General features: G+C 44.8%; 2 protein-coding genes across 4 annotated transcripts; both read left to right on the forward strand.

Annotated features, from left to right (window-relative positions):
- Positions 1-682: 682 nt before the first annotated feature.
- On the forward strand, positions 683-19,145 carry ELMO2 (engulfment and cell motility 2; the record flags this gene model as incomplete). 3 transcript variants are annotated; one of them, XM_082007444.1, is made up of 21 exons in its annotated part: positions 683-760; positions 897-937; positions 1,441-1,513; positions 1,854-1,904; positions 2,891-3,072; positions 6,601-6,700; positions 6,911-7,062; positions 9,245-9,323; positions 9,949-9,987; positions 13,464-13,514; positions 13,846-13,968; positions 14,591-14,725; positions 15,168-15,272; positions 15,349-15,457; positions 16,110-16,246; positions 16,573-16,736; positions 16,819-16,931; positions 17,246-17,353; positions 17,701-17,783; positions 18,113-18,190; positions 18,740-19,145. In XM_082007444.1, 21 exons carry the CDS (start codon positions 683-685, stop codon positions 18,938-18,940), a joined length of 2,202 nt encoding a protein of 733 aa, XP_081863570.1. In that variant the 3' UTR covers positions 18,941-19,145. The 3 variants fall into 3 exon arrangements, with proteins under 3 accessions (XP_081863570.1, XP_081863571.1, XP_081863572.1); XM_082007445.1 differs by having other exon boundaries at positions 9,952-9,987; XM_082007446.1 differs by lacking the exon at positions 9,949-9,987.
- Positions 19,146-19,438: 293 nt separating this feature from the next.
- SLC35H1 (solute carrier family 35 member H1) lies at positions 19,439-25,248 on the forward strand (the record flags this gene model as incomplete). Its single annotated transcript, XM_082007119.1, has 9 exons — positions 19,439-19,555; positions 19,629-19,779; positions 22,549-22,612; positions 22,836-22,908; positions 23,094-23,262; positions 23,558-23,641; positions 23,981-24,156; positions 24,851-24,980; positions 25,127-25,248. The coding sequence occupies 9 exons, from the start codon at positions 19,439-19,441 to the stop codon at positions 25,246-25,248; spliced, it is 1,086 nt and encodes a 361-aa protein (XP_081863245.1).
- Positions 25,249-25,384: the final 136 nt, after the last annotated feature.

Genomic DNA, 25,384 nt, shown 5'->3' on the forward strand with positions numbered 1-25,384 from the left:
ACCCTGAACACAAGCTTATGCTCTAAGGCAGATAAAGGAGTGAAAGGTAGACCTCGAGATCAAATGCCGAGTTAACTTTTCTTTTGTGATGGGTGTTCATGTTTTGGATTTATGATGTTATAGGAAGGGAATGGGATAAAGCTAGCTGCTGCTACTCTGCCTAGAAGCCTGTTTGGGTATCCCGAGTCATTCAAGGTATCTGAGAAGTATGAGTGGGACTCAGTAAACACTAGCCCATGGGAGGGAGGCTACCTGGACAGTATGTTCCCCCTCTCATGTACAGACAGCAGATGAGCCTAGGGAGCTGTTGCTTTACTAGTCCTGCAAACTGACCTGGCAATACGGCCAGCGGATGGCAGATGGGGCTTTGCTGATCAGAGTGACTCTCCTTCTTGTGTGAGTACCCCAACAAGCTCTCAGAAGTATTCCTTAGGTGATAAGGTTGGGCATACAATTTCACAATATGCTATTTTAGTATGATGCCTTGATATGTGGTGCACTGGATGTTTTGTCCCTAGCATGCCCGGCAAATCATAAGGCAGCTCTTACGTAGTGTTTTGCAGGTTGGTGTTAGGTGCAGTGTAACAACAGAAATATTTTTCAGAGAACTGCTCACTATCCTTTCTTTTAACAGGTGTGGGGGTGTATGCTGTTGTAAAGGCACCTGGAGGAATCTGGAGTGATGCCACCACCTTCGGACATTGTGAAAGTAGCTGTTGAGTGGCCAGGTGCCAATGCCCAGCTGCTAGAAATAGATCAGGTGAGACCTGGTAACCAGATGGGGGAGGAAATGCACCACAACCTCAATACTGGAATGAGGGAAGCGCAGAAATGGGCAGTATTCCTTTCTGACTGAGAGGAACATGGCTACTGAGGAGACTCTCTTTCTGTTCTAGAAAAGGCCTCTCGCATCCATCATCAAGGAGGTCTGTGATGGGTGAGTAGCTCTCTGAGAACCCTTGTGGAGAAAGTCTCTCCCCCTGACAAATCTTGCTAGGGTACTGTGGAAAGTCTCTGCTGCTTGTCAATGTGCTGCTAGCACGATCCATGCTGCCTGCTATGAGTTTTGGCCATGGAATGGGCCAGGGTTTAAATTGGGAAGAAAAGGATCTCCTGGAAAACAGCGGCTTTGCATCTTTATTCAAATTCTGAGTGTGTGCGTATGTATGCCCCTAGGGTCAGTGTCTCTCAGGATTGGCCCATCTTCCTGTTCCTGAAGTGCAGGCCTCTTTAGACATTCCCCAGAGCTCGACTTAGCGTAGGCTGAAGTCCCCCCCTCAAGAGGAACGTGTTTTCTCTCCTCTTTGGGACACCTAATTTCCCATGCTTAAGCTTTGCTTGAAAGTTCTTTTCCACCCTTGTGGGATCAAGTTCCTGTTCCTAATTGAGAGCCAGAAGAAACAGGAGGAAGAAGCTTATGTATCCTTCTTCCTCTGCTAGGTGGTCGTTGCCAAACCCTGAATACTACACCTTGCGGTATGCTGATGGTCCTCAGCTGTACATCACAGAGCAGGTCAGTGTGAGAGGTAGCAATTTGCTGATGTCCTGGGTGAGAGTGCAGAATGCCTTGGGCTAGCATCATGGAACAATACTGTTGCTAATCCTTAAGGGGCAGCATCTTTGCTATCAAAAATACTCCGACTTGAATGGTGTCACTCAACTGAGGAGCCTTGCACTTCTCCCTTTGCATGCCCATAGGTGCGAGGACTCAGTAACTCAATTCAATACCCTCAGCAGGGTTGTGTGGTATAGGAACCCTTTTACTTCTGTGTACAGATGTGCATTGTAGATCCAGTTGCATTCTTCCCCCCCCTCCCAGTTTTTTGCAGTTTAAAGTTTATGTTTTCTTTCAGACTCGTTGTGACATCAAAAATGGAACTATCCTACAGCTGGCAGTCTCCCCGGTAAGTGCTTCCTCACATCCCTTTTTCTCAGTAGCTATCCTCGTATGACAGGCTGTTTCTTGCCTCTCAGGGGTTTTTTTTCTCCTTCTGCCTAAATTGCAGGGGTTTACCTTTGTTGTGGGCTATTCTGAACAATGAGGCACACACTCTTGTTTTCATTCCTGGTTGTGGTGTGTATCTTTCCTTTGGATGCTCTGCCCTTTTATAGAACTTTCTGTAAATAAATCCAGTCTACATTTTTATTGCATCTCCTAGATTAGCATGTTGTAAAGCACCTGACAGACGCATTCTCAGTATGAGTGTAGTTCATATTACCAGTTGAAAAGCAACAGTACTGGTGACTTAATGCAGAAATTAAAAAAAGAGACAAATTTGATGCAGAGGGAGTTGTTCCTAGAGAATTCTTGCTATTGTGACCTCAACAGTTGTCTTTTGCAGACCTGCAGCAGCCTCCTTTTTACTGAAATTCTTAAACCTTAGTTTAAGGTCATATTTAAACCTTTGTCATGGCATATAGCTGAGAGTGAGTAGAACAGAAAGATTTTATTTGGGCAAGAGGCGGTTGAGAGGCTATCATTGATCTATGTCTGAGAAATCTTACGGAATATTGTGTGGATACAGACAATGAGCTTATGCTTCTCTCTGAATCTGTGAGAGATTTTTTTTAACATCATATTTCTTTAACAGTCTCACTCCATATTTCTAGATCCACCTCCATTCACCTCACCAAGAAGAAAAACAAGCATTAACAAGTGAAATAGCATTTTACTTGCCTCCTGCTTGCCTGTTAACTGTTGCCGAGTGCAGCCTTTTTTTAGTCTATCTTAGACTTGCTGCCTGCTGCTTATCCTGTCATTGCTGGTATCTCTCTACACTTGCTGTGCACTCTCTGATGATCCATGGACTTCTGACAGAATGCTGATGCTGGCAGAACTCAGACTGCAGGTGACTTGTCTGTAACTGGCATCATCCCTCTTTCCTCCCAGTCCAGGGCAGCTCGCCAGCTGATGGAGAGGATCCAGTCACACAGTATGGAAGCCCGACTTGATGCCATGAAGGAACTGGCTAAACTTTCAGCAGATGTGACCTTTGCCACAGAGTTCATCAACATGGAAGGGATTACAGTGCTGACACGGCTTGTGGAGAGTGGGACCAAGCTTCTGTCACAGTAAGTTTCCTGTATTCCAGGGCTCTGGAACAGGGCCTCAAATAAGGGCCTAATTTTACTTTCTGAAGTGGCATTAAGCAACTAATCTCATAGCAAATGCCAATCTATTAATTGAGACAAAGTCTCTCTAGCCGTTTGCTAAACCTCATGAGGCAAAAGAGGAGACATTTATGATGTGTGACGTTTGTATTGAAAGGCCACTTTGATAATTTAAACAACTGTTATTACCTTTCATGTGGTCTTAATCTCCCCAAGCAGTTATTCATCTGTGGTCTAAGAGAGAAGGTAACCCACATGCAGTTACAAACAAGAACATTCCTATAGAACTGGTGGCATGTATGTGCCAGACAGCAGCAAGCATGTTGCTGGCTCCTCTATACATGGTCAGTACTTTTTGACCTGCATCATAAGAAGAGTTGCTATGAAGGCCAAAGGTCTGTTTCTCTTAGGGAATGGACTAAAGAATGTATAAAGCGAAAGTTCGCAATCTTTAGTCTCCAACAGTTTTCAACTTTTGGCTTTCCTGAGCAGAAATTGTATCTCTTTGTTTTAAGAACCTTTGGGTTTTTCTTCCATAGATTTTTCTTCTTCATTTTTTAATCTGTTTATCCTTTTGACGTCCACAGCACTGTGTGGAAATTAAGTTCCACAGTTACTTGTCCTATAAGAAGAAAACACTTCCTTTATTTTAAACACATTGCCTTTTGGTTCTACATATTTTTTTATGAGAAATTGTAAACTCCTCTGTGTTCTCCGTACCATTCATAACCATATCTCTCTCATATCAACCTTTAGTCAAGCCTTTTCTAAGCTGCACTCTTAGTCCATTAACACTGTAACTATGGCAGCCATTCCAGAGTGCTAATCATTCTTTCCATGCTTCCCCTAGCTCTTAGCACTTTCTAGTACTACTGTGCTGTTATGGGGAAATTTGTAACTTTTAATCAGTTCGAAACCTGACCATTTAATTTCTACCCTTCTGTTTCTTGTCTTTCAGTTGGTTATTAATGCAAGAAAGGGCTTTTGTTTTTACCCTTTAGCAGCTGACTGTTTTGGGGTTTTTAAGACACTTCAGTGAAGCACCTCATAAAAATCTTTGAAGTCCAGGAGTTGTACTTAACTATTCTCATTCTGACTTACTGATGTGTTCAGAGCCCTTCAGTATTGGGGAGGGTTAACCTCAGCTGGCTGCCAGGTGCCTACCAAGCCGCTTTCTCACTGCCCCGCTTCAACAGGACAGGGGAAGAAAACAAAATGAAAAAGCTCATGGGTTGGGCAAAACAGACTCAACTTGGGGAAAATCTTTTTTTTTTTTTTTTTTTTTCCAATTAAAAATAGAGTAGGAAGGTAAGGAACAAAGACAAAAGTAAAACCACCTTCCCTCCACCCCCTTCTTTCCGGGCTCAATTTTACTCCTTCACTTCCCTCTCTTCTGCCTCCTCCCGACACTGAGCTGCACAAGGGTATGGGGAATGGGGGTTGCGGTCAGTCCATAACACTTCGTCTCTGCTGCTCCTTCCTCATCACATTTTTCCCCTGCTCCAGTGTGGGGTGCCTCCCACGGGATACAGTCCTTCACAAACTGCGTCATTGTGGGTCCCCCACAAGACACAGTCCATCAGGAACAGACTGCTCCAGCGTGGGTTCCCTGTGGGCCACAGTTCCTGACAGGAAACCTACTCCTGCCTGGACTCCTGTCAACAGGCTGCAGCTCCTGCCAGGAGCATGCTGCAGCTTCCTTCAGGGCATCTCCACCTGCTGTGGTGTGGGGTCTTCCACAGGCTGCAGTATGAATATCTGCTCCACCATGGGCAGCAGGTGACAATCTGCTTCACTGTCGTCTCTCCACAAGCTGCAGGGGAATCTCTGCTACAGCACCTCCTCCCACTCCTCCTTCACTGACCTTGATGTCTGCAGGGTTGTTTCTTTCCCATGTTTTTTCACTCTTCTCTCACAGCTGCTGTGTAGCATTTTTTACCCTTTCTTAAACATGCTTCCAGAGAAGTGCCACCAGCTTTGGCAGATGGACTCAGTCAGTGGTAGGTTCATCACAGAGCTGTCTGGGACCAGCTATGTGGGACAGGGCAGCCCCAGCCTCTCCTCACAGAAACTGCCTGCAGCCCCCTGCTACCAAAACCTTGCCACATAAACCAAATACACATACAGATGTGAAACATAACTTCTCTCTAAAAAAGCTGTAGCAATTCTTCCCTGTTAAATGTTTCTTTTTCTTCTAGTGGTATTATTCTTTTATTATAGATTCCACCTGTCCTACTGTTTACAAATACCTAGATGCCCGGTAGGTCCTTCAGGTTCTGCTCAAGTCCTCTCTAAAAATCGGCATTATGTTTGCTGCTTTCTGCAGAGCACAATAAGTAGTTTGGCAATGTTTCATTTTACCATGGTTCCTTCGGAATTCTTCAGTGAATATCATCTGCTTATGGACATCTGTTTTCTCACATTAATGGCTTGTTCCAGAATGTTTTCTAGTGATGTTCAAATGACAGATTTGAAGACTTTTCTTCTCTCTTAAAAACAAACAAAAAAAGTTAAAAAAAAACCAAACTCTGATCTGGACGTTTCCCCAAGCACATGCACGGTGAACTCTGATGCAAATAATTCACTTGGCTTTTCCATTATAATTGTTCTGTTTCATTGAAAGCACTTTTAAAGTCTTGATAACTTATTGTCACAACATTTATAGGTCTTCTATTTTCTTATATATTAGCAACTAATATATATTCAGCATGTTTTGCAATCTTTCCCTCAGTCTTTTTTACCTTTCTGTCTTGTGGTTATGTATTAGATTTTCTACAGATCATGCTGTGCTTTTGTTTTATTTCAAGCCAGGTCCCAATATTTGTAGAATGATAATTTTTCTTTGTTTTTCTCTCATGTTAAAACATGTTTGTTCATTTTTTGCATGTGTGTGGAGGTGATTTCCAAAGACTTTTGCATGTTTGTGAGACAAATTTCCTCTGGAGCTCAAATCTGACAACAGTTGAAAAACCTAGCATTTGCAGATGGTTTAAATTTTCAGATGATCAGCTTAAAAAGCTTTCCCCTTTTCAAATTGGTCTTTTTTTAGCTGATGGTCATTGTACTGAATATTCTGCATTTTGCTGGTTTTTGGTTGGGTTTGTTGTTTTTTCCCCTCACATGAAAGTGTTGAATTTGAGTAGTGATACTTGACGCTGCTCAGGAATAAATACTGCATTGCTGCTTCTCTTGTTATTCCTTTGACTAGCCAGGTACTGATCCAGGTGGTTGTGAGTCTCTGGTGGCAGGACTAGGGAGTTACTGTTGCTAGTTTTAATTTGTGCTTGTAATCAGGAAACATAAAATATTATTCCATAAAACAAATTATCTTCATAAATGCAAATACTTTATTGCTTCCCCAGCTGCCAAACTGCAGCCTGTTATATTAGGGGAAGGTGATGACATTTTTCTCTTACCCAGCATATTCATCTTGGACAGGCTTTTTCCTTGCTACCAGATCTCTTGTAACTGCACTCTTTATTTTCTTAGTTACAGTGAGATGTTGGCTTTCACCCTGACTGCCTTCTTGGAGCTCATGGACCATGGTATTGTGTCTTGGGACATGGTCTCAATAACGTTCATCAAACAAGTGAGTTTGGGTAAAGGGGGTGAGTGGATGCTCTTTCTTTTTCTGCTTTAATGCAGCTTGAAGGAAGAGCAAGATGGCTCTGAGAAGCTGAGTATTCATTGAGAGCACAGTGCACACAGCTATCTGAAACCTGTCTCCCTTACCTTGTCTCACTTGACACAAGGTTTCCTGAATGGGCATCGGTTGACCTGCTAGTTCATCTGTTTTCAGATTGCAGGGTATGTGAGTCAGCCTATGGTAGATGTCTCCATCCTCCAACGATCCCTAGCTATTCTAGAAAGCATGGTGCTAAACAGTCAGACTCTGTATCAGAAGATAGCAGAAGAGATCACCGTGGGACAGCTCATTTCTCATCTGCAAGTGTGAGTGTCCACCCAACAGTGGTGTGATTTAAATCAATTTTATGAATGTCTATTCAATTGAAAATACATCCTTTTACATTTAAAAGATGCTATTTTTAAAGTATTACTGATATGACATTTTACTTGAACTTTAGGATTTCTAGACTTAAAAAAAAGTAAGATCCTGGAAAAATGTAGTCTGGAAGCTCTTAAGCACATGAGTATATGTCCTGAACAAAGATAATTTTGCTTCTAACAACTGCACAAGTGTGTTCAGTGTTAGGACCAAACCTGCGTTTTACTAAAAAAAAAAACTGGTTCCAAAGCTTCTGCATCCAGTCATCTGTTACCTTCACCCCTCTTTAAGTTGTTTCCAGTAGAATTGAAGACCTCATCATCTTCTGTTTTGTCCTGCATATTAAGGAAGAAAACAATGGCTTTTCTCGCCTTTTTTCCCCCACCTTCCCTTCCTGTCTTTCCAAACGAACTGACAAATTAATATCTGGCTTTTAAGGCTGTTTGCTCTTCCATAAAAAAAAACAAAACATGCATTTCTTAGAGCTTTGAGTAGTTTTTTTTTTTTCTCAAGCCTTTTAATTCTGAAAATGTGGAAAAGCATCATTTGTGAATGTGTTTAATATTCCTTAATCAATTAACAGTAGTTTAACAAAATTATAGTGCAAACAATGTATTGCATCAATGTCACGGTGTGCTTAGAGTGTTTATACATTTGAACTTGGTTAATAGAAAAGCTAAAAAAGTTTTCATGAACACTGCAGCAACTTTTTTCTGTAAAGACTATATGTTCTTTCAGCTTTATAATTGCTATTTTAGTAAAACACAGGTTTGGGCCTACCACTGAACACACCTGTGCAGTTGTTTCATCAAAATATCTTTGTTCAAGACATATACTCATATGCTTAAGTGCTTCCAGAATGCAGAAGGTTGCTGAAGAAAGTATCTGTGCAGGGAATATTGTAGGAGGAGAGACTGGAGAGTGAGTCAGAATCTACAGTGTTTGTTCAGCAAGACTATTAAGCAAGGAACAATTAACAGAGGATAAGTTCTGGAAGAAGAGGACCATGGAAACAAGTCTGAAAGAGACGAGTTAGAAGAGAAGAAATTAATTTAAAAGTTGTTTTGCTGTGTCAAAAAGCAAGCACTGTAGTGAAAAGAGCAGCAAACCCTGAAAAGGAAAGTAGAAGAGGTGAAGTGACAGACTTCAGAGACTTGTGAAGCTTGGAGACCCAAGGAAAACCTAGGATTATGCATGAACATTTGCATGAAGTATGGCAAGTTGACCAAAATGAAGAAGGTTTGGAAGGGAGCAATAGAAGAGAGAATATGGTTGTTATCCACAGAAATGCCAGGGATAAATGCCAAAGTGGGGAAAATAGCTACTTAAGCTAAAAGATGTTTTATAAAAGTTTAATTTTATACATATATGTATATAATTTTTTTTTAAAAAGTGTACACACACGCAAATTCTTTAGGTGATGCACTGGACTTCTTTTAGTCAGAAGAGCTTGAAGTTCTGCAGAAGTCTCCCAAGAGTAGTAGTATAGCAAGAAACAAAACTGGATTTGATAGAGCATCAAGATGGGGATGGAAAAGAGTGTAATCAGCATTTGGAAGCTTATTCAAAACATCACAAGTGAAACCCCATGCTCTGTGTGACCTAGGAAGGGACTAAGCACCATTTACCTGAAGAAACTCTTCAGTGAAAATAAGAAAAAGACATGTGGGTTGGGTCAAACTGTTGAGGTTGGAAGGCAGTGCCTTAGAGACATGCTTCCCCCTTAGTTCCATATGCGTTTGGTGGCTTCCATCGACATAGGGGAGGAAAAACTACTTGCTCCGTATAAGTTTCTAGCTGTATCCATATAACAGACTGCAGTCCAACTAGGCTTTACAGAGATAGTTTCATCATTGGAAACAAACTGTGGTGGTGCTGAATTCTGAGCTCTGCTGGGCTGTAATCTGCACTATCTTCTGAACAATGGAGCTATCAGTCAGCAATTTCTGTCAGCTTTTTACAGGCCTTATGAAGAGTTGGATGGCATGAAAGTAGATTACCTGAATCCTGCTTGTGTGTTGAAATGCAAGATAGCTGTAGTAAACGTTCTTAGAGCACAAGCAAAGCAGCAAGCTGTAATGTTCTATACTCTGTTCTCTTACAGTCCTCCAATTTTTGTTTCTGCAGCTCAAACCAAGAGATTCAGACATACGCCATTGCCCTGATCAATGCCCTCTTCCTGAAGGCACCTGAGGACAAGAGACAGGTTTGTTCTTGCTTTTTTACTTTAAACCTGAATAATGGTTACTGGCTGGCTGTTTACTTTATGCCTCAGAAATCATATTGTCTGGGCAAGGCAGACCTCAAACCTTGCCAAGAACTTACTTGCCAAGAGCTGTTTCAGTGTGGCAACATAGCAGAAAAAGTACTGTCCCATTAATAATGTGTTCTGGAGTAGCATATCTACGTTTAGAAGATGCTCAGAAAGGAATCTGAAAGGCCTTCAGAGACCCTTGAGAAAGTAACCGTCCATACAGCATGAAAATTTTTTTTGAAGAAAGTTAATTCCATATGGGAGAGGTAGGCTGGATAGAGTACTTGGGGTTGTATGTACTTACTAAACAAACACCCCACCTTCCCTTCCCCCAAAAAAGGTACCTTTCTTAAGTCATACGGGGATATTCCTGCTGGCAAATGTAAGAAAAGAAACATCTGTCCTGCTCTGAGGAAAACCCCAAAATCTCAGCTACATGCAAGATGTGCATATGTCTGTATTGTGTACTTTGCTGTGTTAAGCCTTTCTTCTCTAGTGCCCCATTTGTGCCTTATTTCTTGGACTCCAAGCTAAACGCTGTCTGCTTCTCTCTGTGCCTTTTTTTGCTTTCTGCCAGCAGGACAAGCTGCTTAACCCACTAGACCTGCCCATCACTGTAAGTAATTCAAGCCTGGGGGCTGGTCATGCGGAACTGTAGGCATGTCAGCTTTTCTTCAGTTATAATGCATACAGGCTTCAAATAGTGGATGAGCCTAGGGAGAAGGGTGGGAGGACTCCTGGTGATGTACTTGGGTTGTCAAGGGGAGAAGAATCAGTAGCAAGAGAAATCTTGAATGACTTACTGTGCACACAAGACGATAAAGATGGTCGTAAAAGGAGACTGATAGTACAAGACTGACTAGATGAACCAATTTTAAAACTGGAACCAGTTCTTTAGCAGTCTGGATCTCCTTAAGCTTGCTACAGCCTGAGTTTATACCTCAAATCTCATTAGCATTAATGACAGTTTCATATCCAGCTGCATCCTTCTGAAGGTAGAGCTGTTTGTCTGTGAAGAGCACTCACAAAACTGAGTGCTGATTGGGGGCTAGAGCATATGTTCTGCCTAATCTGTGACTTCTCCCTTCGGGAATTGTAGTGTAAGAATGCTTGTTGCCCTGTGCTATCTCCAGGGGAATCGCCACTCGTTAATAGGTTGATTTGGAACCTTCATTATCTTGAGATTCTGGTACATTTTTTAGATTTTCTGGGTGGCACAGAGAATGCTCCACTTTTGCTAAGGATGCAGTGCCTACAGACAGGAAACTATGGTCTCAATAAACGTTACATAATTTCTAAAAATTAATGGATATGCTTAACACGTGAAAATAAGGAAGACCATACTCCTCTGTTGGTAATTTGGACAAGATACTAAACTTCATAGCAAAAAGAATTTTTGATCCAAGGGATCTTTCACTTCTTCCCTCTTTCTTCGTGTTTGGGGTTTTTTTTCCCCCCTTCAACCCAATCCACGTGACTACAAAGGGCCATGAAGATGATTAAGGCACTGGAATATCTTTCATATGAATAGAGGCTGAGAGGTTTGATATTGCTCAACCTCAAGAGGAGAAGGCTCAGGGATGTCTTATCAATGTGTATAAATATCTGATGGAAGGGAATAAAGAAGAGGGAGCCTGACTCTTCTCAATAGTGCCTGCTGACAGGACAGGAGGCAATGGGTACAGCTTAAAACCCAGGAAATTCCACCTGAACACACACACACAAAGAAAGATATATTAGTATGAGGGTGGTCAAACACTGGAACAGGTTACCCAGAGAGGTTGTGGAGTGTCCATCTGTGGAGATGTTAAAAACTTGACTGGGCATGGTCCTGCACAACCTGTTCTGTCTGATGTTACTTGAACCAGGGGAGTTGGACTAGATTATCTCAAGATGTCTCTTACAACTTAAGTGATTCTGTGATTCTATGACCCCATCATGCAGCAAAGTGGGCATTATTGGACTCTCAGCAGAACATAAATCCCTTAGCAGTGGTTATGCTGTGTGCGTGTTTATGCTTCTTACTATGCTATCTAGAATTGTTTAATTGTCTTTGTCCTTCCCACTGTTTATCTACTTCAGTCAGCTGTTCCTTCATCCCATATACAAACTGATCCTTCAGAGTAAGGATTCATCGTGTTGCATGCATGAACAAATCCTAACAGCAGGCCTTGTTCTATACTCAGTACTACATCTCACAAGTCATAGTTAAAAACATAATGACTCAGAGGGCAGTGTGTTATCTCTGAAACCACTTCCTACTTCAACTACAAGCACTGACTCATCTTGGTTGTAACATGAGTGCTGCCGAACTTGCAGCCATTATGGCTTGGCTATCAGCCCGCATACCACTTCCTTGTTTTAGGAGGTTTGTGTCTGGAGCAAAAATGATAATAGGGATTTGGAATGAGGCTAATATACACATTTTACCAGACTCCTTATAAAGCCTTTCAAGAGCAGGGTTGATATGAGCAGTTGGAACAGTCTTGGATTGCGCAGAATGTACAGCTGATTGAGTGCAATTGTCTTAAGACTGCACATCTGCTTCCAATTCTCAATCTGCACTGCATAGGAACGTGAAGAAATCTCAGACTGGCAGTTCTTTTGGACTTCTTCCAGATGATGTATTGCCCAACAGATGTTTCTTACACAAAGATTTTGCTTATAACAGCAAACTTCTGATAATATTCCATCTTGACATTAGCACTTGTACCACTCTCCTAGCAGGTGTAATGAGATCGCTGGTATTTTAAAAAGTGCATCTTCGTATTTTACAAGGAAAGCACAGGTTAGATTTTTGCATGTGCATGTGTAATTGGTCCTGGAACTGAAGGCTTGCAGCAAATCTTGCATCTGCTGTGACTATTTCATCATGACTTGATGATTGGGGAACTGTCCTCATCTGGGGAAGGCAGGCATGCAGTGAAGAGCGAAACTGGAAGCTTTCCTTTAAGCATGAAAATTATTTACCCTTTATTTTTGTAAACTTAAGTGCTTCTGCAAATTGTCCTTAAATTGACTTCTAAACATCTCTTTAGGAACTGAGACAAAGGAAATGTAAATTTCAGAGGGATAGTTTTTGAGAGGGAGGAGACCTGAAAACTGCATCCTCTAGCCCTTGTTATCTTGGGTGTATACCTAGGTATAGAAAGTTGTCAAATGCTAATTGAAGGAACTTCTTGTAGATGACATTTTTCTGGGCAGCCCACAGTATGCTCCTTTGCCTTGGTTTCAGCTGGGATAGAGTTAATTTTTTTCCTGATAGCTAGTATAGTTCTGCGTTTTGGATTTAGGATGAAAAAAATGTTAAGGTACTGAGGTTTTCAGTTGTTGCTAAGCAGTCAAGGAGTGTCCAGCTTTTCATTCTGGCCTTCCAGCAAGAAGGCTGGGACGCACAGGAAGCTGGGAGGGGACACATCCAGGAAAGCTGACCCAAACTGGCCAAAGGGATATTCCATACCATACAACATCATGCTCAGTATATAAGCTGAGGAAGTTGGCTGGGGAGGGGCTGCACCTTCGGAACTAACTGGGCATCGGTCAGCAGGTGGTGAGCAATTGTGCTGTGCATCACTCATTTTGTATTTTTTTTTTTTCCCCCCTGTCCTATTAAGCTGTCTTTATCTCAACCTATCAGTTCTACCCTTTTTCTTTTGCAATTCTCTCCCCCATCCTACTGAGGGGAGGGAGGGGGAGCGTACAGCTGTGTGGTTGTTTTAGCTATCTGCCGGCTTAAACCACAACATCCCTGCTGCCATATCTTCTGATATTGAAGTATCATTAGATGTCCAATGTTACGCTAAATTTTCTTCTGTTCTTTTGACTACCCTAGTGCCTTTCACCACATTAATGATGATTTGTAGGGGAGCCAGCCGTGAGTTGTGCCATGGTAAAGATGACCCTTGCATCCCAACTTGATGCTTGCTTTGTGGTGAGATGCCCTGCTAAATTGACAGTCTGTAGTAAAAGCACTTTGTTGTGTGCCAGTGCTATCTTCAATTCATAGGCTTCCGTCTTTCTCTCCTTTCTGCACAATGTGGGCTTTTTGTTTATATTTTACTCATGTTATTTCATCTCTGAATTCCACAACAGGAAATGGCTAATGCATTTGCTCAGAAGCACCTGAGGTCTATAATCCTGAATGTAAGTATGTCTGAAGTGATAGAGTGCTTCCTAACGTTCTCTCATTAGAGGTTTCACTTGTGCAGAGCATAAATTCTGCTGCCCTTGGGGCACTTCCAGAAACATGACTCTTTCAAAGGTGAAATTGGAGCCGCTTTTTCAAAAGGGAGTTATCGGGATGCTTCTTCCTGCTGTTACAGAGCATTATCGTTATGCTTCTGATGGAATATGGAGGTTAAATAGCTGAATCTTCATATACAGAGATGTACATGCAGCCTGATGTATGCCTACAGCTAATACCTCAGTCTTTATTTGTATTCTCTTCGTTTCTACCCTGTCCTTTATTTTTCAGCATGTGATCAGAGGAAACCGCCCGATTAAAACAGAAATGGCACATCAGCTGTATGTGCTACAGGTCCTGACCTTTAATCTCCTGGAAGAGAGAATGATGACCAAGATGGATCCCAATGATCAGGTCACTAGTAGAGCTGAGTAAGATCTGATAGGATAGGACTTATAAGGGGACTTATTCCTGAGCTCCTTAGCTCCATAAGAATTTGCAGTAGATGATGCATAAAGTTTCAAAACTACCCCTCACATTGTAGTCTTTGAGACTAGGGTATGCTCATGATTATCCTGCTGTATGCTATGGAGCTTTTAGAGATGTAAGTGGTCGCTGTAAGCTATATATTCCTCTCTTCACCATTGTGATGCCAGTTGTCAAACTGATTACTCCACCTCTATGGAGGGCACATCTTTTTATTCATTTCCCTGCAGTATACAAGGAAGCTTGGCATTTTTAGGGTGTCTGTTGAGAAATGAAGTGAAAAATGCCTTAGCATTATCTGAATGCCTAGAAATTGCCTCTAACTAAACTTGGGCAAAGGAAAATGCAAACAAATATTTTGCTTTACCCAATATACTGAAACTTACCATTTTGAAATGGGTTGCCTCTTCTTATGCAATGTTAGTGACCTTTGGCATCTCTCTGTATTCCATTGGGAGTGCTCTGGAGGCAGAGGTGGCACTGTGGATTATGTGAAAATACTGGTCTAGTGATTGATCACGTTACCATTTCCCTGCCTTCTGTCCTTCAGGCACAGAGAGACATCATATTTGAGTTGAGAAGAATTGCATTTGATGCAGAGTCTGACAGCAACACCGTCCCTGGCAGTGGAACAGAAAAACGCAAAGCCATGTACACAAAGGACTACAAGATGCTGGGATTCACTGTATGCATCTAGGGAGAGTGCTGACTGTAAAGCATGTAAAGACAATCTAAGTAATCTCCATCAGGGTTGTGGGGAAATAAGGAACAGAAATAGCTGTTTGCTTTACCATACTTCTGTATCTGAGTTTTAGAAATTCAGCTACACTCAGACTCCCAGGAAGATCACTGTGAATCTGCTGATTGGTTAAATGCCAGGGTTCATTAGGCATATTCTCTGGAAATATTTACTTACCATATGCACCTATTCTGTGAAGAACTTTTAATCAGCTTCTCTTCTAGAAAGTTCAGGTAGCGTTGTCTGCAGGTGTCCAAGGTTACCTCTTGGATAAATATGAGGGAGTGCTTGATGGGACAGGCAGTTATAAAATTCGTTCAGAAAAGGTTCTTACACAATTTCTTTGAGTTAATTTGTTTGGGTTTTCTCTACACACTCTTTTTCACAGAATCACATCAATCCAGCCATGGATTTTACTCAGACTCCTCCGGGGATGCTGGCTTTGGACAACATGCTCTACTTGGCCAAATTTCATCAGGACACCTATATCAGGGTAAGTAAAGCTGCTGTTTGTTACCAATACCAACACCTCAGCAGCTCTTAGTGTGTATTGCATCCTCTTCTTGTAGATTGTTCTGGAGAACAGCAGTCGAGAAGATAAGCATGAGTGTCCCTTCGGGCGCAGTGCCATTGAGCTTACCAGGATGCTTTGTGAGATCTTGCAAGTTGGGGAACTCCGTAAGTACCATTTATTACCCCAGCTTTCCAAGTTGCTGGGCTGATGCTTCTGGAAGTAGCTTACAGGCTGACCAATATTCACAAGCATTTGTACCTTGATCTCACTTCTGCCATGTAAGGACGGGCACCTTGGACTTGCACTGTCTGTGTCCTGGTGATAATACCAGTATCAAAGTAAAGTAAGAAATTTTGTTGTGGGCACTCTGGTTCTCCTGAAAAATTGACACAAGTAGAGGCTTCAACTTGCTGAAGCTTCAGCAGGGTGCTGTATAAAATAAACACTCTAGAAACCATCATGAACTTGGGAAAAGTTTAGTAACTCTGACAGTCTCAAAACGGCACTCTGAGAAAATTAACCACTATAAGAAATACTACTAGAGGAGAGTAGGGGGGGAAAACTGCAAGCAGTCATTTGAAGGGACTAGTATGAAAAGGGCACAAGTCACAGAGGCTTGTATGGTGAAGCATGGGGACAGTTGCCATTCCCAATATAGACTGTTTATGGGGACACGAAGCATTGAACTGTCTTAATCTCTTTGAGTTAGTACTATTGTACACCATCAGGTTTCTGTCACTGTAGTGGATTTTAGTTATTCTTAGTAGCTCTTGTGCAATATGCTCACATGGTTGTGGTTTCTGTTTCTTCCTGAAGCTAATGAAGGCCGGAATGACTATCATCCTATGTTTTTCACCCATGACCGTGCATTTGAGGAGCTATTTGCCATCTGCATCCAGCTGTTGAACAAGACCTGGAAAGAAATGAGGGCAACAGCAGAAGATTTTAATAAGGTTAGAGTGGAGAAGAGGTATTTTTGTAGAATCTTTTGCAAAACAGCACATGTTCACGCAGACTGTACACTTGGTTAAAGAATAGGGTGCTGAAGGTATGACAGGGCATTGACATGGGCTGTAAGGGAGGATGGCCCAACTTTTATTTGGTATGACCTGAGGTCATTATTTGTTCTTCTGGATCTTCAAAGTCACTAGTACATTGACACTCCTGGCCCTGGTTATTCTATGTCCATTCTTTGTTGCCACTGAGCTGTGCCCTGGTTCTCTGCTACCATTAAGCAGCAAGAATGTGACTTGCTTTTATCCCTGCCTAACCTCTTTAGGTTATGCAGGTTGTGAGGGAACAGATCACACGGGCTCTCCCCTCTAAACCAAACTCCTTGGACCAGTTCAAGAGCAAACTGCGCAGCCTGAGCTATTCTGAGATTCTGCGACTACGCCAGTCTGAGCGAATGAGCCAAGATGACTTCCAGTCACCACCTATTGTGTAAGTGCCTAGTAAAAACAGTTATGTTCGGTGCTTGCTGTTACCTCCATTTTCTGCTTACTCCTCCATATTTGATTGCCAGGGAACTGAGAGAGAAAATCCAACCTGAGATCTTGGAACTGATAAAGCAACAGCGCCTGAACAGGCTTTGTGAGGGAAGTAGCTTCCGAAAAATTGGAAATCGCAGAAGACAAGGTAAGGTGACAGTGTCTACTGCTTTTTTTTTTTTTTCATGTGAAGAACTGTAGGCAAATAAGATCTAATGCATTAAACCGTCAGCAGGTGCGTTGCCAAAAAGGAAAGCTCATTACCTGGGCTGTCTATACCAGCCAGTAGTTTGGGATGGAACAGATGTGCATTTCTAAGAACAGACATCTCCTCATGAACATGAAGCAGTGCTGAGTAATTGGGGGAGTAGAGAGATTGGGTGAGGTGACTGTAATGTAGTGGCTGTAAGATGTTATGTGAACGGTCTTGCTCAGTTTATTCTAACTTGACATGGGTTCCAGAAAGATTTTGGTATTGTCGCCTGGCTCTGAATCACAAGGTGCTACATTATGGAGATCTGGAAGATAATGCCCAGGGGGAAGTGACCTTTGAATCTCTACAGGAAAAAAGTAAGTCCCGATTACTGCTTTTAAGCACACTGTGCAATGTGCTGTGCTCTGCCATCTAGAGGCTGTTATGAGTGCCATCCTAGAGATGAGAGAAAAAGAGCTGTGGCTGAAGCCCGGACTGAGATGAGATCAACTTTTGGTCCTTTCCCAGATCCTTTGAGTCCTGGAATGGCTTGGTATTTCTTATAACAGCCAACTGTAGGGATGTGTTACTGGTAGTGCGTTTTGGAAAACTGCAGTAATGAGCTACAAGAACAGGAACAATGCTCAGTTGCAAAGACAAAACAAAGTTCTGTCTTTTCGTGGTTAGGATTTCTTGTTTGTGAGTTTTGCTTTTTCACTGTTAGTTCCAGTTGCAGACATCAAAGCCATTGTCACAGGGAAGGATTGTCCACACATGAAGGAGAAAAGTGCACTGAAACAAAACAAGGTAAGTGCTCCCTTTTTGCCTGTAATTAATATCCAGTGCTGTGGAGTTGAAGACTGTGAAAGCAAGAACAGGAGCAAATGGTCTTCCACATTTCAGGTGTATTGTTTACAAAACCTATCTCATATCTGGGCCTTTTCCTAGTATTTATCTGTGATTGCTAGGTGCTGTGAGCACAGTTTGGTTGTGCTATGGGCTATTCAGAGTTGCTTAGAATACCGGTATGGGAAAGCACTGAGCTGCAGCAAGGCAGCTTCTCTTAGTGGGTTAGAAGGCAGAAGATGCTGTGATGTTTTGTTCAGTCAATGAGTGAAAGATTCTTTTCCATTCAGGAAGTGTTAGAATTGGCCTTTTCGATATTATATGATCCTGATGAGACCTTGAACTTCATTGCACCTAATAAATATGAGGTAAGAAACATAGTCATTAAGCAGTACAAAGCAATTAACTTCAGAGATTAAGGAGGATCAATTGCTTCTCTTTAAAGGCTTGAGTAGGATGTCTCCCACCAGGTTCATTCTTAGAAAATGTTGCCAATGCTTAGTGTGAATCTTTTTTTTTTTTTTTCCCTGGTTATCTTTCTCTTTAATGTAGGAATTTTTTTTTTTTAATTTTCCTTAGTCTGGACTGCTGCTTTCCTCCTATGCAGTCAGTAGTTCCCTTTTCCCTGTTCTATAAGACACTCATGCCTAAAATACCTTTGCTTTCTCTGTTGTTATTGGTCCTCTCCTAGAGCCATGGGGTCATACTTATCTCTCGGCTTCTAACTCCCATTGGAAATCTCTGTGGGCACTGTTTTGGGGTGGGGTTTGGGGTTTTTTTCCCCCATAGGTTAACTCCCTCCCATGTTTCCTATTTTGAAGCTGTATAGGAGTATCTCTAATTGTTGTATGGATGGAAAGATTCAACATAATCGATCATTTATGCCTGGAGTTGTGAATTATCCTTTTTTTCCACAGTACTGTATCTGGATTGATGGGCTTAATGCTCTCTTGGGGAAGGACATGTCCAGTGAGCTGACTAAAAGTGACCTAGACACATTGCTGAGCATGGAAATGAAGCTGAGACTCCTGGACTTGGAGAACATCCAGATCCCCGAAGCGCCACCACCCATCCCCAAGGAGCCGAGCAGCTACGACTTCGTGTACCACTACGGCTGATGGGGACTGAGCCGCACGGGCCGCTCCAGGCAGCCTCGGGCCCGCGGCGGGAGGCCGGCCCTGTTACTTTGCGCGGAGCTCGCGGTGGGCGAGCGCGCGCTGCCGCCCGGCCGACCCGCGCCCGCTCCGCGGCAGGGCCGCCGGTCTGCTCGGGCGGCCGGCCCCGGGGCGGGGCGGGCCTGCGCAGCCGCCTCAGCGCCGCACGACTTTTGTATGAGTTACAATAATAACCAGTAGCGCTCCTCTGGCCGCCGCCGCCTCTGCATCTTTTCGCTCAGGCCCCGCCCGGCACGCAATGTCACCGGCGTGGGCCCCGCCCAGCCCAGGTCTCTCTCCCTCCCCGCCGCCAACGTCACCGGCGCCCCCGCTTCCCCTGCCGGCGCGCCCCACCGCCTCCGGCCCGGTCCCTCAGCAGTCCTCCTCCCTCCCCCGTCGCGGCGCCCTCGGAAGCACCCCACCTGCCCCCGTTGCGGCGCCGGCGGCGTGCAGCCGGGGCGCATGGCGGCGGGGGCGGGCGGCGCGGCGCTGGGGCGGGCGGCTCTGGCGGCGCCGCTGGTGCTGCTCTACTACGGCTTCTCCATCGGTATCACCTTCTACAACAAGTGGCTCATGAAGGTGCGGGGCGGCGGGGCGGCGCGGGGCGGCGGCGGGCGGGCGGCGGCAGTGACGGCGGCTGTCGGTCCCGCAGAGCTTCCCCTTCCCGTTGCTCGTGACCCTGCTGCACCTCCTCCTCATCTTCGGCCTCTCGGCGCTCGCCCGCGCCCTGGCGCGCTGCCGCTCCGGGCGGCCGCGGGCGGCGCTCTCCTGGGCCGACTGCCTCCGCCGGGCGGCCCCCGCAGGTACGGCCGGCGCGGAGGGCTGGGTGGCGGCGGGGCGGAGGCCCTGCCTGCTGCGGGGTAGAGGAGGGGCCGGGGCCGGAACCGGGCGCGGCGGTGGGGTCCGCTGGCGGGGCAGAGGGGCGAGAGCGGGGCGCTGAGCGGTTGTTCCAGGGTGCGCACGCTGCTTTGGCCGTCGTGGCGCATTCTCGGGCCTCTTCCGGAGCCGCGTTTGAGTGCGGCTCTCGGGCCGGGGTCCTGGGGTGGTCTTCAGGGCCAGGCGTGCCGCAGCGCCCAGAGCAAACAGGACATTTGCTGTCTCCCTTGGGGTAAGTGTGAACCGCGAGGAGCGCCAAGCATCCCTCTCGCGGGTGCCCAGCACTTGCAGGAGTCCCATGGGTATCCTTAGCAGGTGTAAGGTAGGTGGAGGTGTTACTTGAAGATTTAGCTTTAGAGGTGTTATTGGTCATAACAAAAACTAGTTAGAGAATGGAGAGGCCACACTGAATGTGTTTTTCTGAAGGAGCCACTGGCATATGAGAACATGCATTGAGAATCTCATACAGTATGTCCCTAAGTTGTCTCTGCAAGTTACTTTTTTCTCTTTATTGTTGACATCAAGCCATACATTTATGTTATTTCAGGAGCGATCTCTGGTTGGAACTTGGTCTTTACAATACAGAAGTTCATCATACATGACACACAAAACTGCTGTAGCTGAGACCAAGGAGTGAAGCTCCTATTCAGAGCACACTAGCTACTTCAGCAATTCTTTGGCTGTATATTATGTTGGTTCAGTCGTCATTGTACTGTCTCCCACAGAACAGCATCTGGTCTAAGATCTCTGTCAAGATTTACAATACCTTACATAACATGCCCCATGGTTTCTTGAAAAATGCTTTGTCCGCATTTGTAGTAATGCTACCTTTCAGCATAGCATGCCACTGGATCACTAAAACTGTTTCCTGTGGTAGGATGATTATATACAAGGGAGAATAGACTGTAACAAGAGCTGCACCAGGATGAAGGATGTGTGCTAAGGATTCTTGCCAGACTTCCTTCTTCAGGCTTCTTGCAGTTGCCCTCACACTTGCCAGTTATTATGCTCTGATACATTCAAAAAAGACTGTGCAAGTCTGTGATGGCTTTCAGTGACAGGGAGGGCAAGGGTTATTGATTCTGTGATTTCTGCACTTTTGCATAGTGCATGTTCAGTAAGTGTGGTGCTGAGCCCAACTTGAATCAGAATGGTTTGGGTTGGAAGGGACCTTTAAAGGTCATCTAGTCCAACCCCCCTGCAATGGGCAGGGACATCTTCAACCGGATCAGGTTGTTCAAAGCCGTGTCCAATCTGACCTGGAATGCTTCGAGGAATGGGGTATCTACCACATCTCTGGGCAACCTGTGCCAGGGTTTCACCACACTCACTGGGAAAAATTTCTTCCTTATGTCTAGTATAAATCTATTCCCTTTTAGTTTAAAACTGTTACCCCTTGTCCTATTGCTACAGGCCCTGTTAAAAAGTGTCCCCAGCTTTCTTATAAGCCCCCTTTGAAGTACTGGCAGGCTGCAATAAGGTCTCCCCAGAGCCTTCTCTTGTCCAGGCTAAACAACCCCAGCTCTCTTAGCCTTTCCTCACAGGAGAGGTGTTCCATCCCTCTGACCATTTCTGTGGCCACTTCTGGACCTGCTCCAACAGGTCCATGTCTTTCCTGTGCTGAGGGCTCCAGAGCTGGACGCAGCACTGCAGCTGGGGTCTCACCAGAGCGGAGCAGAGGGGCAGAATCACCTCCCTCAACCCGCTGGCCACACTTCTTTTGATGCAGCCCAGGACATGGTCGGCCTTCTGGGCTATGAGCGCACGTTGCTGGTTCGTGTCTAGCTTCTTGTCCACCAGTAACCCCATATCCTTCTCAGCAGGGCTGCTCAATCCCTTCATCCCCCAACCTGTATTGATAGTGGGGATTGCTCCGACCCAGGTGCAGGACCCTGCACTTGGCCTTGTTGAGCCTCATGAGGTTCACACAGGCGCATTCCTCAAGCTTGTCCAGGTCCTGGATGGCATCCGTCCCTCAGGCGTATCAACTGCACCACTCAGCTTGGTGTCATCTGCAAACTTGCTGAGGGTGCACTCTATCCCACTGTCTAAGTCATTGATGAAGATATTAAACAGTACTCCATCTGTCAAATCCATATCTCTCCAATTTGGAGAGAAGGATGTTGTGGGGGACTGTGTGAAAGGCCTTAGAGAAGTCCAGATAGATGACACCTGTAGCTCTTCCCTTGTCCACTGATGTGGTCACTCCATCACAGAAGGCCACTAGGTTGGTCATGCAGAAATTGCCCTTGGTGAAGCCATGCTGACTGTCTTGAATCACCTCCCTGCCTTCCATGTGCCTTAGCATAGCTTCTGGAAGGATCTGCTCCATGATCTTCCAAGGCACAGAGGTGAGGCTGACGGGTCCGTAGTTCCCAGGGTCCTCCTGCTCCTGCAGCTGGCCCAGGGCAGGGCTGCATAGCCATCTCAGTGCTGCATGACTTTTGTATGAGTTACCATAATAACCAGTAGCACTCCTCAGTCTGCCAGGAATCACAGGGAACAGGACAGAAACATAAAGAGCTGAGGATATCTGCGCTTTGTTGGCACTGAAGAGTTAACCTGAGGAAAACATGGGTTTTTTCTGGGACTGCTCTGCTCTCTGTGTTTGTGATTAAGTAGCAGGGTTTTGTTTGTGTTTTTTTGTTTGTAGTGGAAGACAGTTAACTTCCAGATTTTTTTCTTTGATTCTTTAGCTCTGTCAACTTCCTTGGATATTGGGCTGAGTAACTGGAGCTTCCTATACGTCACTGTCTCCCTGTGAGTACAAACACCATCTTCCCTGGGAGCCCTCTGGTGGGGTTTAGAAAGTGCTTTGTGAGGATCAGTTTCTTGAATGGATTTATGGCTTGGTGGGGTTGGCATGCAGGGTCTATGATAACTTCTTGGTAGCATTGTAGAAGTGGGTGATCTGGTTCTGAATAGTACTTTGCTGGGAAGGACTGCATTGGAGGAGACTGACAGTGTACTTTGGTTCTTACAGCTACACGATGACGAAATCCTCTGCCATTCTCTTCATCCTGCTTTTTTCACTGCTCTTCAAGCTGGAGGAAGTGGTAAGGGTCCCATGCAATGCTTTAGGGAAGGAGAAGGTCATTCCCAGGGAAATGGGTAGTACGTGTACAAGAAACATAAGTAGAGGAAGAATGCAATTATGTGGATGAATCTGAAAGAGAGGAGGGGTGTCTCTCTCTCTTCAGCTCCCGGAGTCTGTAGTGACTTTGTGTTTGTTCTCGTCCAGAGGGTGGCATTGCTGCTGGTGGTTCTGCTCATCGCTGCGGGGCTCTTCATGTTCACCTACAAGTCCACACAGTTCAACGCACAGGGGTTCATGCTGGTGCTGTGTGCCTCTTTCCTTGGGGGTATTCGCTGGACTCTCACACAGATACTTATGCAGAAGGCTGAACTGGGTATGTAGGGTGTTAGGAAGTGGGTGGTGGTGCTGGTAACAGGGAGGGGAATGAGGAGGTGGTAGCCCTTGCTGCAGAAACAAAACATCTTGTGTAAGAGACAGTGTTTGAAACCTGGGGCAGGGGTTATGTGTTGATGGGTAGTGAAGGTGGCTTGGTCTCTGCAGCAGCACAGGCGTGGGTGTTACAAATAAGGTGTATGTCTAAGAATGGTACTAATAAAGGCTCTAGGAGGTATGTTATTCCCTGGCTTGTTGCTATTGATTGCTTGCTGTTATTGATTCTCCTCTTTCAGGGCTCCAGAACCCCATTGATATCATGTTTCACCTGCAGCCGCTCATGTTCCTGGGGCTCTTCCCACTCTTTGCGGTGTTTGAGGGTGCGTGAGTTAATTAGAGAAAGCAGGGATAGCTTTATAGTGTGGTTGGGGAGATTGCTTAGAAGTTTGTTGTTTGAGACGATTAATTTAGATAAGTGAACAGCTATTAACTTTACAAAGTAGTTAGAGACCTGGAATTATAAGGACCCAGATATACTTTATGCTGTCAGAACATTAAAGAGTGCATAGGAATAGTAGCCTGCCACACTTGTGGAAGGGCTTTGAAGAACTGGCTCCACATCCTCCTGATACTGGAATGTGAGCAGCCCACACCCACCCTGTTGTGAGGAGTCCTGGGAGTTGAGAAGGGTACTCTGCTACTCACTGTCTTGTTCCTAGGCCTGCCTTTGTCCATATCAGAGAAGCTCTTCCGTTTCCATGAAGCAGGAATGCTGTTCTCTCTGGTAGGGAAGCTGTTCTTGGGTGGAATTCTTGCCTTTGGTCTAGGCTTTTCTGAGTTCCTCTTGGTTTCCAGAACATCTAGCCTCACCCTTTCCATTGCTGGCATTTTTAAGGTAAGGCATGGTTCTTGTGCTAATACTAGAACGCAAGTACTGAATCATCCCTGATTTGCCTCATCTGGTGGGAACTTCCTTAGAGCTGTAGAAATCATCTCCTGTTATTTTGGGTCTCCTTGCACAGGAGCTTGATGCTTTGCCTTGCAGTCTCTGCAGTGAAGTCCCTTGGTCCCTGGCAGCAAGGGGCAGAGACTAGTGGCTGTTCTATAAAAAATACCATTAAGGTCCAAAGTTTGGTGGGATCTGGGATAGACAAAAACATGTGGGCCTCATGAGCAATGGATGGTGTGGGAGGGAGGGGTAAGAAGGGCATGCTCTTACATCAGACCTGGATATGAACAAGCCACAGGTTTGAGCTATCTCTTTAACCTAGTTTGGCACATTCTTCCCTCCTTTGAGGAATCCAGCACACATACTTCTGAGCTGAATGGTGATGTGAAATTTGTCTGTTCTGGAAGTCACAGGATTCCCATGTAGCCAAGCTGTGCAGTCAGAGGATTTAAAATCCCACATCTCAGTTTATCAGGTCATTCTGTTTCTAGAAACTGTTTTTGGAACTCTCTGCACATGGAAGAATGTGCTGATGGAAACTGGCAGCCTGACATCTTGATCTAGGCTCGAGCTGTAAAACGTCTCATGCGTATCTCCTCAGGTCCTGCCCTGCCACTTGTCATGTTTTTTGTTTCCACAGGAAATCTGCATTTTATTCCTCGCCACACACTTGCTGGGAGACCGTCTCAGTCTCTTGAACTGGCTGGGCTTTGCTGTCTGTCTGTCAGGAATCTCCCTTCATGTCATTCTCAAAGCCCTGAATTCCAAAGGTGATTCTGTTTTAAATCCCTTTCTGTTTCTCTGTAGGCATTCTCATAGCATCACTAGGAGCTGTGTCTAGTTCCAGCTCCTTGCCAACACCAGGTCTGATGGGTACTCTAGCGAGTTTGTCACTAAATGGGCTGTCTGCACACAGGTGAAAAAGCACTGAAACTACACAAAGAGGCCAGCTCTGACCCTGACCTGGAGCTGCTGCTGCGCCACACTGAACATGGTGAGGAGGAGGAAGAGGATGTTGAAACCCCACAACAATGCTGACTGAACATGAAGCACAAAGTCCCCTGTTCTGTTCTTACCAAACCTGCCTGACAGCTATCTAGGAGGAAGGTCCAAGAGTCTCTGTCTGTGACCACGCCAAGGAGAGCCAGGGCTTGGTGAGAGTCCTGCTGTTCTA

The sequence above is a fragment of the Phaethon aethereus genome (genome assembly GCF_964289735.1).
Source record: "Phaethon aethereus genome assembly, chromosome: 16".
Taxonomy (NCBI): Eukaryota; Metazoa; Chordata; class Aves; order Phaethontiformes; family Phaethontidae; genus Phaethon; species Phaethon aethereus.